The sequence below is a fragment of the Perca fluviatilis genome, chromosome 1 (assembly GCF_010015445.1).
Source record: "Perca fluviatilis chromosome 1, GENO_Pfluv_1.0, whole genome shotgun sequence".
NCBI lineage: Eukaryota > Metazoa > Chordata > Actinopteri > Perciformes > Percidae > Perca > Perca fluviatilis.
In genome coordinates, this window is record NC_053112.1 from 43381230 (window position 1) to 43401825 (window position 20596).

Genomic DNA, 20596 nt, shown 5'->3' on the forward strand with positions numbered 1-20596 from the left:
CACAATGTCCGCACAAGCACCTAGCCAACAAAACGATTATGTGCTAGTGCTAACCTGCTTCTCTTAATACATCCATGGATGGGATGGACTCCACAGTCCCTGTCTCAGCGTTAAAATCTTAGGTTGTAGAATATCACAAGACAAAACGTTGCTGGCTTAAATTAAGACAATCTACATGTATGTTTAATCTAAAACAAGGTCGAAAGTATGTTTGCTAAAGCAGATTTATTGTATAACACCCATGTACTAGCCTAGATGAACCAGCATTAGCCACAGTACTACACAGTAACTCACCAAGTCACTTGCCCTATTCGCCACTGGTTCGCAACTCTACTTCTCTCTTCTGCCCATTGTTCCTCCCCCTGATCTCCCCCTAATCTCCCCCTGACCTCTATCTCGCCTAGGAGGCTCATAATTATCATCATAGGCATGCTCGCCAACGTTGGAGAGCTCGGTTTCTTCATCCACGTCCATTGTAATTTGAGCATGAACTTGACCAGACTCCCTCGCGTTACGTCACTTCCGGTCAGTGATAGATAGATGCGGAAGTTATTTTATCACAATTTTATCTCAAAATATCGTTTATGGCGGTTATATATTCCTCCAGTTTTGAAAATCTAGTTGTTTATCATTAATATACACTATGCTGTAAATGGGTGTTCAACCTGCACATAAGCAGCAGAGTAGGCTTCCTTGTACCAGTGAAATCAAGGCAGTAGTAGTAGATTCGATCACATCGCTCTAACCAGTCCTTCAGACTGATGTTGGCACCCCCCACTGAATTAGCATACAGGCGCAGGGAAAAATAAATGTGGAAATGTGGAAATACAGAAATAAATAAATGTAGAAATGTGGAAATACAGAAATAAATAAATGTATAAATAAATAAATTTATAAATACATAAATATATAAATAAATGTATAAATACATAAATACATATAGAAATGCATAAATAAATAAATACATGTAAAAATACAGAAATAGCCATTTATGTTACCAAAATGTATTTCTTTTCACTATATTTCTGCATTTATTTATTTATTTCTACTTTTATTTATTTATTTTTCCTTGTCATTTTTAGTCCTCCACAGTGCGAGGCTCCGCCCTTATACAATAACAAGCAGCAACGTGCCACGACATTATTGCATCGCAATAAACAGTGTAACATTATTATGAGATAAAAACGAATAACAAACATCAGTATTACTTACTGCGCACACGAATCTAGGAACTTAGAAATAAGTACAGCAACGCTATCTTCTTTATCTATCTTTCGACGCCACCTTTCTCTTCCAAACTTCCCCGAAACCGAAACTTTTTAAGCAGTGTTCTTCAGCGAATAGCAGAGCGCAGCGCCGCTCCTGATTGGCTGATTCTCAAGCAGACAGTAGGCTCGTTCGAGATGAGCCAGATCTGCGCAGAATCGATCACCGGCGATCGGCGCCCAATGCATGCCGGTTAGATTTGTGTCCGACTTGATCCCGACTTGCTCTGACGTCATGCACACGTGGGCAACGATAATCTCACGAGACCAAGGCGGCCGCAGTTCTGAGACGCAGGTAGCGCAGTTGCTTTTCACCAACTGCAAGAGCCAGGCGGACGCAGGTGGACCCAGGGCATGCTGGGAAACGCCGGCCTCTCAGCTGATCAAACAGCTGATTGGTTCAGAATCGACTCAACATGACGACGTTTTATATAAACTTTTTATTGATTTTCAATCGGAGGGATTTTAACTGTGATTTGTCTGATTTAAAAGCTTATTCTGTACAGAACACATGTTGTGTGGCTGATAGTTGTGTTTAAAAGTCAGAGAGACTAAATCTGTTCAGATTACGGATCATCTACAGTCTGTTGTTTATTAAAATCAGCAACAGATCGCATGTAGAGAATTTTGACAGCTACTTTGTCATAATAAAAACAACTGGAGACTGTGTAGGAGCTGATATAGGGGTCTGATAACATTTTATTAAATCGGAATCGGACCACCGTGTTTCTGTCACTTCCTGTTCAGCCTGAAGGCTGCTGGAGTCAGCTGGAAAACTGTCCGACTTGAGAGCGGACTTTTGTCACCGCCCCCTGCTGCTGCCGCCTGCTCTCGTCTACTTTACAGGCGAGGCGCACTTCATCTCGAACGAGCCTAGTTTTACCTGCCTGAAGAGGCCGTCCTTCGTCACAGGCTCAGCAGAGGGAGGCTGCAGGTGAAGTTTGGTCAGTCGTGGGCTTCAGTGTGTTCTTATTTTTTCAGCTCAGTGGCTGCACTAGTTTCCTGTAGAGATCTTGACTGTGGGTTTCCTGATCAATACTATGGGACTCGGGGGCAGTTTGAAACATGTATAACACATCTGGAGTCTGGTCTTTAAGTATTAAGGCAAAGAGAAGCACCACAGAAGAGGCACTAAGCCAATGTGGAGATACTTACCAGACCTGTATAGATAATGATAAATCAAGGTTATTTTAATTTGACTAACTTTTTGTTGCTAGAAGGTTTAGTTTTTTTTCTTAAGTTTTAGTTACCAATTTGTGTGTTACGGAATAAAACAATGTTTTAGATAATATTGAACATTATTTGACACCGTCAAGGCAACTTTATTTACACCCGTAGGTAGATTTGGTTTATAGTGAGTGTTGAGTGGGTCAGCCTCCTTTTACAAAAAACGCACGCACGCGCGCGCGCGCACACACACACACACACACACAATCTTTGCAGACATATAAACACCTGACAAAGTACTCAAAACCACTTCTGTGATACACAGACACACACACATCAAGGTTATAATCGTTAACGAAAATGAACGAAACAACAAAAAGGTGGGAAAAAACATTGTCGTTAACCGAAAAAATAAAACGAGGCGTTACAAAAACAACGATAACTAACAACTGTAATGTCTGTTTGCAAAACTAACTAAAATGAAATTATCGAGTAGCCTAAATGTCCTTAGTTTTCGTATTTGTCAATGTCTTTCATAGAGAAAATAATGTTATTGTTGATTTCGCCAAACATGAAGTATTTAGATATGGATCCAGTTCAAACGACATTTAAGCAAGAGATTATCGGATGTGTTTTTGCCTTACCATACAGTTTAACAGACAGGCATCGCAAGGGTGATAATGGGGAAAAAACAGATACAATACCAGGGTGGGGCTCTCTCAGTAGGAAGTGACCAGTGCCTAAAGTAAAAAGCAAAGTAATAATACAACATTTTCGGTAAATGTCTTTGTTATCCTGTCAAACCATTATGACAAGGGAACCTCCAGAAGAAGATATTGGACAAAGTAGTTCAGCTTTGGAACACAAACCATTTTAAAACATTGACCTTCCCTGCTTTTGAGAGTCTCCCATCTATTAACATCACAACATATTTAATTAAATAATGTACCGACCACCGAAATGCACCTGATTGCAAGGCTTTTATGGGGCACTGAAGGTAACGCTTCTGACTTGGACCAATTTCCCCTATAACCTGAACATTTCGAGAAAGAGTCAATGATCCCGACTAGACAGGGTATTGATCTGCTATGTTCGGACACAAAAAGTAATATATCACCGCATAAACCATAAGTTTGTGCACTACACCTCCTACTATAACACCACCTGGGAAGTTAGTATCCCCCCTTATGGATGCTGCCAAAGGCATTAAAACAGCATTTTTAATTTGTGTTCAAAGACAACCTATCTTTTCCAGAGACTAATTTCACCACCCCAAAGTGACATTTTAAAGAATTCACATCGGATATAGGATTTTAAAATTAAAGCCCTTGAAGGCTATATTTTAACTCTTATTCAGGCTGATCTGAAAAGGAAACCTGTTTCATCTCACTTCAGATTGATAGCACACCATCTCAGACGGTCACTCAGTCAATATCAGACAAATCTGATGTAGGATTTCAAAATTAAAGGCTCTGGAAATGTCCAATTAAGGCTATATTGTAACAATTTTTCAGGCTGATCTGAAAAGTAAACCTCTTGTTTACACGGACTAATTTCACTCCAGAGTGACAGCAGATGACCTCACACTATCACTCAGTCAATATCAGACAAATCTGATTTGAAAATGTCTAATGTTCTTGATCCCGTTCTTAAACCTTTCTACCACCGATGTGTTGCCCTTTTGATGTATACCCTCCTGTTTTGACCTCTTATGAGTTTCTCCTAATGTCAGCAATTGCTTTTTAATTTGTGAAGTAAGTGTGAAATAACTGAAAACATGTCTTATATTTTAGATTCTTCAAAGTAGCCACCCTTTGCTTTTTTATTAAGGGAAAAACTTCCACTAATGAACCCTGACAAAGCACACCTGTGAAGGTAAAACCATTTCAGGTGACTACCTCATGAAGCTCATTGAGAGAACACCAAGGGTTTTCAGCGCTATCAAAAAAAGCAAAGGATGGCTACTTTGAAGAATCTAAAATATAAGACATGTTTTCAGTTATTTCACACTTTTTTGTTAAGTAGATAATTCCGTATGTGTTCATTCATAGTTTTGATGCCTTCAGTGAGAATCTACAATGTAAATAGTCATGAAAATAAAGAAACACATTGAATGAGAAGGTGTTTCCAAACTTTTGGCCTGTACTGTATATTTTTAACTGTCCATTGTGAGTTTGACAATGTTGTAGGTGGATTACATAATGTTTCACACGTTTGGTTCTAGCAGTGTAAGATCAGACTAAAACACTAGAAATAGAAATACTTTTTAATTTGAAGGTTCATCACAGGCATAATCGTAAACAAGATATTTAAAAATGCAGATCATCATCATACAGTCCATCTCTCATGCGCCGTCACTGCCGTTCATTCACACAGACAAGCAAACACCAGAAGCTAAACACAAAAGAGATTCTGCTGTATTAAAATTCATCATCATTATTACACACACACACACACACACACACACACACACACACACACACACACACACACACACACACACACACACACACACACACACACACACACACACACACACACACACACACACACACACACACACAGGTCTGCATCCGGTGGGCAGGGGGTTGTGTTGATGTCTGTTGTAACTTCTATCAGGACAAAGAAGAGATCCTGAGAAAGGCAATGAACAAACTATTAGTTTTTATTTTTATACTTGTGCTCCTACAACAATGAAAGAACATGTTCATTCAATTGTTCCCGAATCATCTTAGCGGTTTACATCAACATGATCTTTATGTACATTACAACATAAATATCTTACATAAACACAGACACTTAAATAAAATTTAAAAAGGATTAACTCTGAATGCTGTTTTCAGTATAACCAGCTTGTTTTCTTTGTGCTAGCTTGTCCACGCAAAGCAGCTAACAAAATGCAACATGACACTTTTTGTGTGCTGATGTAACTCACTGTAGCTTGTCCTGTAACAGCTCCAGCCTCTGCCGATCAACGTAGCGTGAGAAGAGGGAGAGCAGGTTGGGAGGGGTGAAGAGGGGAGAAGAGAGCGATGAGGTCGGCACGCTGAGCAACTCCCTCGTCACTGAAAACACCAACTCCGTCCTGGACGTAAAAAGAGGAGTTCAGTGTGGATTAATATGCAAACAGCTGAAGTGGAAAGAAAAAGAGACATATTCAAAGCAGCATGAAGAGAAAAGAAACGAAAAATGACTCATGACAGGGTTTTGTCTTGGGCACGGAGTCATTTTAGGATGCGTCATTATGACTAGAGCTGCCGTGGTATTGATTTTCTTCTTACCGCACAAATTAGTAAACTGCCGTGAACAATACGCATTTTTGTGCATCTTATGGAACACTGGATACACTTCCATTGTATTAAATGTATCAATTGACATTGACTCCATGAGACTACACAAGAAAGTAATTGACATCACTGACACGCAAACAGCTTACCATCGATTGTCGTCCATGAGTTGACAGTTAGGGTCGGAACTTTGCATCCTCTCTCCTTCACTCAGGATCAGATACAGCAGTGTCACACCAAACTAGACAGAAACAAACAAAGGTGTGTGTAACGCGAGTTTGTTTCTCTTGTGCCTCCCATTTCCTTTTATTATCTTTGAGATGTACCTACACCTTTATTGGAATCAACCTGTGGTAAAAGTAATTGGTTGGACATGATTTTGAAAGGCATCCACACCTGTCTATATAAGGTTGAACAACCAAGCAAAAACAAGGAGCAATGATGTGGAAGGTACTTAGTTCAGCACTTAGCAATTGCTTCTCTTGCTCTCTGGCTTTCGGTTGATCTGTGCGTCAAATTTAGCTAATCCTCTGCCTCCTAAAGTGATACTTGTAAATGTAATGACTGTAGTTTCATTGTCGTGTTGGAGGCGAAGCTCCACACCAAGGAAACTCGATCTTTAACGTTAGCTGCTGTAAACCCCAGTAATGTTATTCGGTGTGGGCTGACCTAATGTACAGTGCCTTGCGAAAGTATTCGGCCCCCTTGAACTTTTCGACCTTTTGCCACATTTCAGGCCTCAAACATAAAGATATAAAACTGTAATTTTTTGTGAAGAATCAACAACAAGTGGGACACAATCATGAAGTGGAACGAAATTTATTGGATATTTCAAACCTTTTAAACAAATAAAAAACTGAAATATTGGGCGTGCAAAATTATTCAGCCCCCTTAAAATTACTTGTACTTTGTCGCCACCTTTTGCTGCGATTACAGCTGTAAGTCGCTTGGGGTATGTCTCTATCAGTTTTGCACATCGGAGACTGACATTTTTGCCCATTCCTCCTTGCAAAACAGCTCGAGCTCAGCGAGCTTGGATGGAGAGCGTTTCTGAACAGCAGTTTTCAGTTCTTTCCACAGATTCTCGATTGGATTCAGGTCTGGACTTTGACTTGGCCATTCTAACACCTGGATATGTTTATTTGTGAACCATTCCATTGTAGATTTTGCTTTATGTTTTGGATCATTGTCTTGTTGGAAGACAAATCTCCGTCCCAAGTCTCAGGTCTTTTGCAGACTCCATCAGGTTTTCTTCCAGAATGGTCCTGTATTTGGCTCCATCCATCTTCCCATCCATTTTAACCATCTTCCCTGTCCCTGCTGAAGAAAAGCAGGCCCAAACCATGATGCTGCCACCACCATGTTTGACAGTGGGGATGGTGTGTTCAGGGTGATGAGCTGTGTTGCTTTTACGCCAAACATAACGTTTTGCATTGTTGCCAAAAAGTTAGATTTTGGTTTCATCTGACCACAGCACCTTCTTCCACATGTTTGGTCTCCCAGGTGGCTTTTGGCAAACTTTAAAACGACACTTTTTATGGACATCTTTAAGAAATGGCTTTCTTCTTGCCACTCTTCCATAAAGGCCAGATTTGTGCAGTATACGACTGATTGTTGTCCTATGGACAGAGTCTCCCACCTCAGCTGTAGATCTCTGCAGTTCATCCAGAGTGATCATGGGCCTCTTGGCTGCATCTCTGATCAGTCTTCTCATTGTATGAGCTGAAAGTTTAGAGGGACGGCCGGGTCTTCGTAGATTTGTAGTGGTCTGATACTCCTTCCATTTCAATATTATCGCTTGCACAGTGCTCCTTGGGATGTTTAAAGCTTGCGAAATCTTTTTGTATCCAAATCCGGCTTCAAACTTCTCCACAACAGTATCTCGGACCTGCCTGGTGCGTTCCTTGTTCTTCATGATGCTCTCTGCGCTTTACACGGACCTCTGAGACTATCACAGAGCAGGTGCATTTATACGGAGACTTGATTACACACAGCTGGATTCTATTTATCATCATTAGTCATTTAGGTCAACATTGGATCATTCAGAGATCCTCACTGAACTTCTGGAGAGAGTTTGCTGCACTGAAAGTAAAGGGGCTGAATAATTTTGCACGCCCACTTTTTCAGTTTTTTATTTGTTAAAAAAGTTTGAAATAGCCAATGAATTTCATTCCACTTCATAATTGGGACCCACTTGTTGTTGATTCTTCACAAAAAATTACAGTTTTATATCTTTATGTTTGAGGCCTGAAATGTGGCAAAAGGTCGAAACGTTCAAGGGGGCCGAATACTTTCGCAAGGCACTGTAGCTCCCATCCCGACAGCAGCCGGGAAGCCAGGGAGGCTGGGTGAATGTTCGAAAGATTAATTCGTCACTTCGGCTGATTAACATGGCATAGTTGGCGGACATACTGCTCCACCAGAAAATAAACAGCAGGGCGCAGATTCTAGATATTATAACTGATAGTACGATTGTTATAGTCGCTTAAATATAAGCATAGGAAATACCAATCACCGATCCTTCCTTCAATCGTCGATATACGATCTGATCGCCAATCGGCACAAGCCTAGTTGAGGGAAAGCTGAATGGAGCAAACTACAGAGATACGGCCCTAATCAAACCGTGCCCACTGGATTGTTCTTTTATTAGCACTCCAAGAACCTGGAGCCAGGGTGGATGACTTGCTGTGTTGTTCAGGAACTGCTTTCCAACATGGGTGATGAGCATCAGACCTCATTTGAACTGCAGATGACCAAAGTTAGTTTAGATAAAGTGGCTCCAAGTAAAATACTTGTTCCCTCTGCCAACTCACCCCTCTGGCCAGAGGACAAAAGTGAAAATCAACCAAGCTCCATGTTTACCATCTCTATTACAAAGACCCCATAAATGAGTTCAAGGGTATGGTAAGTGATGCTAATCCAATACACTTTTTGTCAAATTCAGTGAATATTTCCTCACAGTCACCTAGTTCTCTATTTTCTGTGTGCGCTGAAAAAAAAAAAAAAAAAAAAAAAAAAAAAAAATCAGGTGGGGGAAGGACACAGCCCTGGCTCTGTAAATGGAAAACAAAGGGGGGGAGGCAGGTATGTGAATGTGCTGGCCGGCTGTCCGTTAATCTGGGGGGTGGAGCTTTTGAAGGGGGGGTTGTATTTGTTTGGCAGTTGTTCAAATATCAACAATCTTTGCGCAGCATCACTTACTGAACCTTTAACAATATGGTTGAGGAGTTAAAGGCATCTTACTTTGTGAACCACATTTCCTCCAGTAAACACAACCCAATTGCAGTTTAGAGATGTCAGGGTAGGGCTGTGCATTTAATCAAATTTTAGATTAGTTTGTCTTGTGTTCTGAAGGGGAAATCAAAAAGTTCAACTTGAAAAGTTTGTAATAGTATTTGATTACTATAAATTATCAATGTTGTGTGTGTGTGTGTGTGTGTGTGTGTGTGTGTGTGTGTGTGTGTGTGTGTGTCTGTACCTTGTTGTGCAATACTGTGGCCAGTTGGCCCTCATTGCCCTGAAGCTCCTGGAGCAAGTCTGTAAGGGCAGAGCTTGACAGTGACTGGATCACAGCAGAAATCGGCTCCACTAACCAGCACAGCACCTGAACAGGAGGGCAGAGGATGAAAGAAAGCTACTGGTAAGTGCAGGTAGCTATAAAACTCTGACAATCGCATAGTTTATTAAACTGGGTCTATTTCATTATGCAAAAGAATTCTTTATTCACATGAATGATATTCAATGAGAAACTGCAGAACAAGACAAACATTTAATGTCTCTTAACGAGGAAACCGTTGTCTGTAGACTTGAACCGTATACTGTGTACTGTCAAGTGTTAAAATTGCATTAATAGATCTTATTTCATCTGATGCAACACCATGGCGTTTTGAATCATAGCCAATGCTAGATGTAACGTTACACAAAAAAACCGTAAGAGTAAAATTCCTGGCTTTCAAGGCTCAATATATGTAATCATTTAATTGTCTTTTTAACATATACAATGTTTACCGTCTGTCTAATTAGATTAGCTTCGGTCTTTTAATGAGAAAATGGGAAAACCGTTTGGAATTGTAACAGTAGCCAGCCTTCAACCAGCTAAACTAGACAGGGATCGAAAAACGACAGGGTTTTCCTTACCACTGCCACACATTACATTACATTATTACATGTCATTTAGCCAACGCTTTTGTCCAAAGCGACTTACAATTGCTTATATATGTCAGAGGCCGCACGCCTCTGTAGTGGTTAGCATCTTGCTCAGGGACACATTGGTTTATGTATCGCAGTGGAAATTGAACCCAGACCTCCCACACCAAAGGCATGTGTTATATTCACTGCGCCATCACCGCCCAAATAAATCAATGTATGGGAAACACTGCTTTGTTCTATGGTTTGGACTACAGCCTCTATGTTGTTGTATTATAATCTGATGCCTTTATTCAATCTGATGCCTTTATTCACAGTGCGAAAGCTTAGAAATGAAAACAGTTACAAAAATAACAGTGAATTGCACAAAAAAAAACCATCCCTGGTGTGGAAAGGCCTTAAGGCGCAGCACCTGTTTTGTTTTTTTACTGCGCCTTAGCCGAAATAAAGAAAAAACTATTCTGAGAGCTTGCATTGTGAAATGGTTTACCTGGTCCTGCTTGTCCTTCTTGGCCAGGGCAGGAAGGTTGCGAGAAATCGCCATGACAATGGCGGCAGCTTGGGGTGAGGGCAGGAAAGGGAGGAGCCTGGAGATGAGCCGCTTGCCCTTCCTCACTGACATGATCATCACACACTGCTCATCACTCACTCTTAATCAGGAGAAAGAAAATAATAGTGTGGAGATAGGCATATACAGTATTGGGCATTTTAATTATCTCTTATTATCCCATACACTAAATTATGTTTTGTACGCAGTTATTAGTTGTACTGTATCCATCCTTCCCTCCTACCTATCGTCCCACTCCTTCTCCCGCAGAGAGTTGCACAGCTGCAAGGTGTTGGTTTTATGCTGCTCTAGAAGAGCCTCCCTGTCCTCCTCTGGCACCTGGACAAAACGTTTCTCAAAGTCTTGAACCTCCAGCAGCAAACTGTACATCTTGAAGACAGAGATAGATGGAGGGAAGTACAAAAAGAGTCATGAAAACATTTAGGATCCAAGAGTCTTTCCTGCATTTTGAAAATGTGCTTGACATGTACAGCTTCCTTGACCTACCTTCTCCACAGTGTAGAGGATCTGTCGCCTCTTATTCCAAACCTGCTTCTCTCTTTTTTCCTGGAGGTAGACAGTCAAAAAATACTTTGATTAAAAAACAGGTACGGCATTAATAACAAAAGGAAATATTCCAGAAAGAGTAAAATAGAACATTATGGCACTACACACTACTGTGCTGTCTTCAAACTGCTTTTTTTCACTGCCCTATGGATTTCTTACTTTTAAGAACCACAAAATGTTTTTTTTGTGGTTCTGTTTTATTTACAACAAAGGAAGCACGAGGCAGCTGACAGGCTTTTCTGTCCAAAGCCAGGCAAACAATTAGTGAAATGTGCAGCAGAGGGTTTTCACAAATTCTAAACTCTCCCCCACCCCCCAACCATAGTCCTCATAAATCCACTGGAATTTAGAACGTCAACACAAAGAAAACCCAAGGCAATGGATATCTGACCTAAATGATATAGGCAAGGATATAGGCTAAGTGTTACGCAACTCTAAACTGGCCTTCTATGATTGGTCATCTGCTCCAGGCAGGAACTACTGAAGTGTTTTTTTAAGATACTGCAGTGTTAACATTGTCGCATGTAGCTACATGCTAACGGCAGTAAAATATGTCATCTTGGCTGCCAGTGTCGTTAAATTCTCCCCAATTCCGGGTCACATTATTTATGTGTTATGTAGTATTTGGTGTAAAAGCTTTTATCTGCAATTTTTTACTGTAGAAATTGCTGCTATATTCTATTAGTGTCCACTGCTAACTATATTAGCTACATGCTAATGGCAGCAAAAGATGTCATCTTGGCTGCCAATGTTAAATTCTCCCCAATTCCGGGTTGCATTACTGCTGAAACATGTCCGATTGAGTAGCGTTTGGTCTGCGATTTTTTACGGTAGAAAGTGCTGCTTCGTTTGTTCCATTACAATCTAACGTTAGCCTACTGCCAGAGCTGTATAGTAACAAAGTAGAACTACTTCACTACTGTACTGAAGTACTAAAAAGCTGTATCTGTACTCTACTGGAGTATTATTTTTTTCTTCCACTTTAGTACATATTTTTGATGAGTTTAATACTTTTACTCAGATACATTTTTTATGTGCTGCATCTTTACTCTTTACTGTTATGAATGCCTCACATGGAGACTGTGTAGGTTACAGTGTGTGTAGTTACAGCTACGTTAGTTACGTAAGAAATCCCAGAGATCGCGTCACGTTTCTTTTCATTACGGTCGCCTGTTCAGAAGTCAGAGATGATGTAAATTTGTACTCTATTTAGTTATTGTTGCAGCAGATTAAGCTATTCCTGAGTTGTTCCAGTCTGCAGTGAGTCCTGAATGTTGACAGTTTCACCCTGTGATGTGAAGCTGCTAGTTTATCTGTATGTTGCTAGCTTGCTAACTTTCCACTGCATCACACATTTTATTTCAGTATTTGTTAATAAGTGATTAATAACCCACTGTTATAGCAGATAATAGTAGTTATAACAGCTGTGACATTAATGTACCTTTTTGGGTTTATTTCAGAAACTTCCTTCATATATCCAGCAATGTACAGCTTGTAAGCCTGTAATGCACCATCTTAATACCAAGTAAAAAGTTCAACTCCAACAATATGATATTCAAAATGTTACTGCTTTCTTTAATAACACAATACTTAGGAGTAGAGGATGAGGAGTAGATTTTAAAATAAACTACTTGCAATACTTAAGTACAAAAACGTACAAACGTAATTTGAATACTTTAGTACTTCCACTTAAGTGGGGTGCTTAAAGAGCACTTCAACTCAAGCCACTTTTTTGATAGAGCACTTGTACTTTTACTCAAGTATGGGTCTCTAGTACTTTATACACCTCTGCCTACTGCTAAATATTTTAGTAACTGCATGCTAACGCCATGTAACTGTAATCTTGGCAGCCAATGTTGGTCATTTCTCCTCAATTTCTGGTTGTGTAGTATTTAGTTTGTGTTGGAGCCATTTCACCACTTTGTTTGTATGCTTCCATATTGGTTATGTCAAGGTGCAGTTTTATGTTTGAGCACTGGGTGGAGCATGGCATTCCCCGTTTTCCACACCTGTGTACCTGTGGCTGATGAGCTTTATGCCTTCCCAAAGGCCATGCTCCACCCAGTGCTCAAACATAAAACTGCACCTTGACATAACCAACATGGAAGCATACAAACAAAGTGGTGAAATGGCTCCAACAGAAGCCTTTATTGGTGATTTTTCACGGTACAAAGTCCTGTTATATGCTCTGTTGCAGTAGCTCCAACTTCAAATAGTAAAGCAACAGTGGAGGCTGCAGAGTGCAAAGCAGATTCCAGGAAACACTCTGGCCAATCAAAGCAGACTGGACTTTTTTGGTAGGGGGGCTTAAAGAGACAGGAGCCCCTACAGAGCGTCTCATGCAAGGATGAATACAGGCTTGCTGCGCCTGTATTCACTGTATGGGCAGTATTATAAAAATTGTGGGTTTTTTTTAGCATTAAACCATGTAAACGTGTACAAACACACAATACAAGTATGAACCTAAAAATGCTATATAACAGTTCCCCTTTAAACTCAGCACCTCCTACAGCTGCCTCAAAGCTTTACAGTGAAAGAGAAGGGTTTGTGACTGCAACTGTGAAGCAGCTTCAGGAAGTGTTCAATTGTAAACACTGAAAATATCCTACACATCCTCTACTGTTACTCAATTTAGCAAAGTCAAGTCAATTTAAAGAGACCATTGTGTACAAGAAAAGAAACATGCAAACAGACCTCATCATCTGTGCGGGTTGTCACCACAGCATCAATCATCTTGCGAGGGTTGTTGACGCTGGAGACCGTCAGCTTACCGAGAGAGCCTGCAAACTGAACTGTCGACAAACACATGTCAACATTCCCTAGGGATCTCCAGATTAATGAAATCCCAAGATCTGTCTTTTAAGAGGCTGAAGCGGGCTTCATTTTGAACAAGTTTTAAAGGTTTTACGAGTGGAGATACTGGTATCATATAAAACAAGACAATCTTAGGATCTATGTCATGCTAGCCTGTTGCTAAACAATGCTACAAAGTTAGGCTAAATTTTGGCGAGCGAAAAACCATTTTCAGAATGTATGGCTTAAGGTATATACAGTATATCGTCTCTTCACCACTCTCTGCACAACAGAAAGCACATTTTTTTGGTAACTAAGTAATATTGAGGTTTGTTGTTCATTTTACTTAATAATAATGTTACGTTGTGTTAATTGCACTGCAAGAAACAGATAAAAGGCTGCTAAGTGTTTTGTGCGGTCAATAGGCCAATTTCAAAGAATTTTGGTCAAATCAGTCTATTAGACACAAATGCATGGGGAAATGGGTTGAGAGAATATATATATATATATATATATATATATATATATAACTTTAATATCGGACCATTTTGTTTTAATTTCAGCCACGGCTCGACCTTCTGAGGCTGTGGCATTAACTGCGTCTGCAACATGTTGTCACTACAGTTTTTTTGGCATTAGTAATGCCCATTTTTCTACAATTTCACATTCAGTGAAATTCCTTTATTTTGTTTTCCTCTCTGCTCATGATGTCTGTATTTTACTGACACTATATATATATATATATATATATATATATATATATACACATACACACACACACACATGCAACTATGGGCGTGACTGGGGTTGGGTACCAAAACCAGGTGCTAATATGGCACCGGTGCCTAAACGACCATATAGCAACGCGGATTTTGGTGCTTCATTTCGGTGCCACTTAAATGCTTGAGCTGCTCTCTGATGCTCCAAAACGGACGTTAGCAGCAACACTTGGCAGCAGGTAACATTAGCCTACAGTTAGCTAGTAGCTGGATTAAACACGTTTAAATGCTGACAACTAAACGGTGTAAAGTGTGACTGTATTTTACTGTAGAGGATTCCAACAGTCTGCAGCTGCCATTGTCGGAAAAACAACCATCTAGTGGTCGTTTTTGTTGTTTAACAGCAGTTTAACGGTGAAAGAAGTTATTATGTTATTATATTTTTAATAAAGCCTTTAATTTTTACCATATGGCCCTAGCAATAAACAAACAAACAATTTATTTTGTGTATCCGTTTAGGCACAGTTTAGGCATCGGCACGGTTTTAAAAGTATCATTTTAGCACAGGTATCAAAAAAAAAAGCTAAACAATACCCAACCCTAGGCGTGATATGAACCTGCCAAAGCCGCGCCACAATTAGAGTTGATTGTGATTTACAAAAAAAGAGAAACCGGCATTGGACGTGCATGCTCAAATCAGAATATTTCTGTCCGTATGCACGTCCTGTTTCGACCATACGCCACTTTTGATACAAATCCCCTGTAGAGTTTTATAAATGAGACCCCTGTTGATCACGTACTATGGAGTGCAGATTCTCATCTGTTCTGTTGTCATTTACCTGGTCTGTAGGTGTGTTCAACCTTGGCCACCTGTGGAGTGATCAGTTTGGTGGTGTGTTCCTTCTTGCTGCTGTCTCTCTCTCTTTCCTGACGTTTCTCCATCTTTTCATAGTAGTTCTACACACACACACACACACACACACACACACACACACACACACACACACACACACACACACACACACACACACACACACACACACACACACACACACACACACACAGTATTTTATTTTAGGGTTTGTAAAATTCAAGCACTTTTTAAGTACTTTCAAATCTTTTTTTTTTTCCACTGGGAAAAACTTCCAGACCGCGGATATTATAGTCTCCACTTCAGCATGTAAATCCTGTGCTGCGTCACAAACTCCCACTCCCAGACACACACAATGGCAGCTAGACGGAAATAATCATTGGTTGTTGACATCGGGCTAGTTTTGCTCAAAGGGCCTATGCACTTCTACAGCCATCTGGACCATCCAGGGTTGCACGGCACTCATCAGTAAACAAGACTGTTTGAAAATTAGTCTTCATGTATTTCTGGGCCCACTGCAACCATCCTCCCCTGACCTCAACCCTATTGAGAACCTTTGGAGCATCCTCAAGCAAAAGATCTATGAGGGTGAGAGGCAGTTTGCATCAAAACAGCAGCTCTGGGAAGCTATTCTGAACTCCCGCAAAGAAATTCAAGCAGAAACTCTCCATAAACTCACAAGTTCAATGGATGCAAGAATTGTGAAGGTGATAACAAAGAAGGGGTCCTATGTTACAGGGCTCTAGAGTGCGACCAATTTGGTCTCAAACCAAAATTTGTAAGGGTGCGACTAAGATTTTTCCTAGGTCGCACCGGTGCACCTAACGTCCTCGCAGCCACTGCCTCTCCACGAACGAAGCGATGTCGTTTATATCGATATGGTTGTATGGTAATGTTGCGTTACATGACCCATTCCTTCTGTAAAGCCGTGCCTGGAGCTCTCCTCCGCGCAGCCCCGCCCCATTCACTCACACACGGCTCACCTCCGACATGGAGAGACACAGCGCCGCCGGTCCAAACTGCTGACATTTGTCTACAGTTTTAATTGTTATTAACACAGCTGTAGATTGTTAAGTATGAGAGGGAAACCTGTATTGGTACCAGTGTTTCCGCTGGTAACTCCGTTATTGCAGCCGCCACGACGAAAAATACATTAGAAGTTATTGAATGCAACTAACTTCAGTTCGTTGAGTAATAGCATGTGAGACGGAGCCTGCTGGACCTGGGCGAGAGATGTGATCCATGGCCAGAATATCATAGTTCATAAAAATGCAGCGCAGTGACGATACAGACATTTCATAGCCTACACAAGACGTGTGTAACGCCGCTGACCCGCCAAAGCGCATTCGACCCGTGCTGGACCCATTCATAATGAGTCAGCAGTCACTCTGTGAGTAGTATATATATATTTTGATAGGAAAGCTGAAGACATGAAAGGAGAGAGGGGGGGTGGGAATAACATGCAGGAAAGGGCCGCAGGTCGGAGTAGAACCCGGGCGTCGTCTCTCTCTTTTAATCCGTAGGTTATTGATGTTGAAAACAAGTGAAGGAGCTTTCTCAGAGATATACCTTTTTTAAATATATCCTAGGCTATTTATTTCATAAAAATTTCATCTACATGTCGCAGCTGTATATTTTCAAACTGGTAAAGGAAACCCTGTCTTTGCATTTTATTTTAATCACAATCGGTTTTAATAAAAGAGCTTGTGAAAAGTGGCTTTGACTTAAAACTCAACATTTAGCCCACTTTGTAAAAAAATACAGAGCTATTTATTGTGTATAGCGATTCAGCATTAACAGCAACGCAAGGAAAAATTTTGGGTGCACCAAAATTTTGTGTTGGTGCACCTAAATAAAAAAGTTAGGCGCACCAGTGCAACCAAGGCAAAAAGTTAGTCTGGAGCCCTGTGTTAACATGTTAACCTGTTAAGAAGTGTTTGATTGAAATAGATTTTGATTTCAGTAAATATGACCTCCTAATGCTGCAAATTCAACAAATGACCATTTTCAGTTCTTTACAACCTATAAAATGTTTGAAACTCTGTTGTGCATAAAAATTTGAAACAGTGCATTTAGAGTTTATTTTTTGAAAAAAAAAAAAAATACTGTTTACATTTGGTGGTTTATTTAATGAAATTCAACTTATACCCTAATGGTTGGTGACTTAGGCTGCGTCTCATTTCTCTGTCTTACCCCTTCCCCTTCCCCCTTCCTTTTGCACGTTCACGTGAGAGTAAGGGCTGTCCCAATACTCATTTTGATCTAAGGGTAGGGCCAGGGCTTAATTTGAGCCGGAACACGCCGGAACATGTTCCGGCACCTCCGACGTTGAATCCGGAACCTTTTTTATTGGATCCGGCACCTCCTGTGTCACCAGGAAAAATGAATCGCCTAAATTAAAAAAATAAAACTACTGTTTGTGTAGTGTTCAATGTTGTTATCGGTCTTGTTAGTCTTTATTCCCCATTGAAGTTCCACAAAAATCTTGTGTTTGCATTTTCGATGCGTTTTGAGGTGAATTTTCAGGGTAAGACGGAGGGGGCAGAGGGACGGAGGGAGGGGAGGCACTTCAATAGTGCGGCGCTGCACTTCAAGTGACACAAGCGCTTGTGCTGCTTGAGATTGCCGTTATAGATTCGTTTCAGTCAAGGGAAAAATGTCAAAAAGACAACCAAGTTTGCTTAACTTTTTCAAATACACTGGCCAGTCGGATCCCAAACAAGCAAAAAACGTTTCTGCCGATCAAGAATGTGCAGACCACAGTGTTTTTTTTTGTTAATTTAATAGTCTGATGGATAATTGCTGCTTTTCTTTTTTTTACATTTCACACCGATGCAGTGCGTGTTCTAAAATAAAAATAAACATTGCCCTGATGTACACACAGCATTGTTTAGGTTTCTTTAGTCAGAGAAGCTACGTAGGCAGTGTCATTTTTTTGTTCAGTTACCTCCCCTGTTTTGAGTCACCGGATCCACCCCCTCTTTGCGCTCCGGGACCTCCCACTTTACAAATTAAGCACTGGGTAGGGCTAAGGGGAAGGGCTAGATACCCCTTGAAACCAAGCAAGGACGCACGCTTACTTGGCCAACCAGGGGTATCAAGATACGTTGCGCAACAAGGAACAATGGCTGCCAGGTCGACCAGAGATCCATAAATGCAAGTATTTTCGGCTTAAAGAATTAATTAAAAAAATTACGAAAGTCTTGTTTTGTGCTCTACACAGTCCTGTAATTATATTTTTGCTACTATATTTGTAACCGAAACGTTTTTAAAAATCGCTAGCTTGCTATGCTAACGCTAACGTTACATTGCTGATTTGCACAACAGTCCCGCATTTCTCTGCGGTGAATGGACTCCATGCATGTCTACAGTGTTAACTAAACTCCATTAGCAGCGAATTTCATTTCATATCAGTGCCATACCTGTCAAGTTTTGGATTTGAAAATAAGGGAAATTTTTCGGCGCCCACCGCAAGCAGTCCCACCACCCCAACCAAGCTCCAGTATCCCTTACATTTTAAGACAGGTGTACAAGAAAGCTAAAATCACCACTTGATGCAGAATGCTGAAAACATTTACAATTTATATCATTGCTTGTCTTTACATTTTATTTTCATTCCACACATTCTTTTCATTTCATATTGCTTTTCTTTTACAGTTTTTCTTTTCATTTCACATAACTTTTCTTTACTCTTTTAGTGAGTTATTGTATAAATTTGTTGCAGACTTTGCATTCTTTAAGATTGTTTTGGAAGGAGTGTATTTGTGGGCTGGGCCAGAGTGGTTTACAGAGTGGTTTACACAAGAGTAGAGCGCAAACAGTTCTGTTGTCTAACGTCATCCTATTCTCTGTAACAATCTTTCATACCATGCTAAACACCCTTTCTCAACTTGCATTGCTATGGGGAATGCATAGTAAAGCCTTCATAAGTTTTGGCAGTGCACCGTCTCTGTCGAAGCGTCCATCATCCGTCTGTTTTTTTTTTTTTTTCCCTGCGTTGTCACTCATTATCTGACCTCACACACTAAACTCGCGACAACTGCCATCTACAGTACCTGTAGTAGGCTACTGCAGGTGGCAGTTATCGCGAGGCTAGTGACAGAGCTCAGATTGGGAATTTTTTTTTTTTTTTACTCCGCTCGGACCCGGGGTATTATTTTTTAATAACGCAGGTTAAAATACGGGAGATTTACGGGAAAATACTAATACGGGAGGACGGCGGGAAAGAAGGGTAAAATACGGGACTTTCCCGGCCAAAACGGGATACTTGACAGGTATGATCAGTGCATAACACTACTTGCTTTTGAGACACATGCTTTACATATACCGTCCTGTATCACACAGGGACGCCACTTTCGGGCTGAAAACGAGCAGTAATCATTTGTAATTCATTCCTGTTCATGTACCTGTACATTGTTGTTGGTTATGATACAGGACACTAATGAAAGAAATGGGGTTGGAGGGAAAGGTTACTGGCCAACAGGCATCAGACTGGGGTCTGGAATTTCAGAATAGCTGTAGCTAGTTTTTTGTTTGTTTGTGGTCCTGAGTGTCTTTTTTAGTTTTATACATTTGAGTGCCTTTTTTATGTGTGTGACATGTAAGTTATGTTTACTTTTTAGGAAATAGAGATTTTTGTTAACAAAGAAAGTGTTTCTGAACATCAATGACATTCAAAACAGTGATAACTGAAACATATATACACAACACACCATGCATTGTGTATAGAAATATTTATTGCAAACAGACTTTGACAGATGTAACCAAGTGGCATCTCATTTCATAGGGGTAGGTTTTCACCCCCTACCCCTTGGTTTCGAGGGACAAGAGCTAGGGGTAAGACGAAGGGGTAGGGGTAAGGGGTAAGATGAGAAATGAGATTCAGCCTTATACACTATCGTGCATGAATGGCTGGGCCCCGCTATAAAAACAAAGAACAGAGTAGCTCAGATTACGACAGACACAGTGGGAGTGTGACTTCATCCTCTGCTTGTTCTGAATGTCGAGTAAAGCCCCTTATATATATATATATATATATATATATATATATATATATATATATATATATATATATATATATATATATATATATATATATATATATATATAAACTTAAAAAGAGAACAAAGCACTGCAGAACAGGCCTGGTGTAAACATACATATTAAAGGGGTGATAGAATGCAAAACCGATTTTACCCTGTAAAACGGTCACGCCCACGTCAGTTGTGTAGCCT

At 40.4% G+C, this 20596-nt stretch overlaps 1 protein-coding gene across 1 annotated transcript in view; it reads right to left on the reverse strand.

The window, feature by feature from the left end:
• Positions 1-4680: 4680 nt before the first annotated feature.
• Positions 4681-20596, reverse strand: part of patl1 (PAT1 homolog 1, processing body mRNA decay factor) — a 58144-nt gene continuing 42228 nt past the window's right edge. The window contains exons 12-20 of the mRNA XM_039801515.1: positions 15331-15448; positions 13674-13771; positions 10920-10979; positions 10657-10802; positions 10356-10515; positions 9198-9323; positions 5869-5960; positions 5368-5517; positions 4681-5066 (exon numbers count right to left, since the gene is read on the reverse strand). Of these exons, the coding sequence (XP_039657449.1) occupies positions 5048-5066; positions 5368-5517; positions 5869-5960; positions 9198-9323; positions 10356-10515; positions 10657-10802; positions 10920-10979; positions 13674-13771; positions 15331-15448 (969 nt within the window). The 3' untranslated portion in view covers positions 4681-5047. The remainder of the gene's footprint in view (positions 5067-5367; positions 5518-5868; positions 5961-9197; positions 9324-10355; positions 10516-10656; positions 10803-10919; positions 10980-13673; positions 13772-15330; positions 15449-20596) is intronic.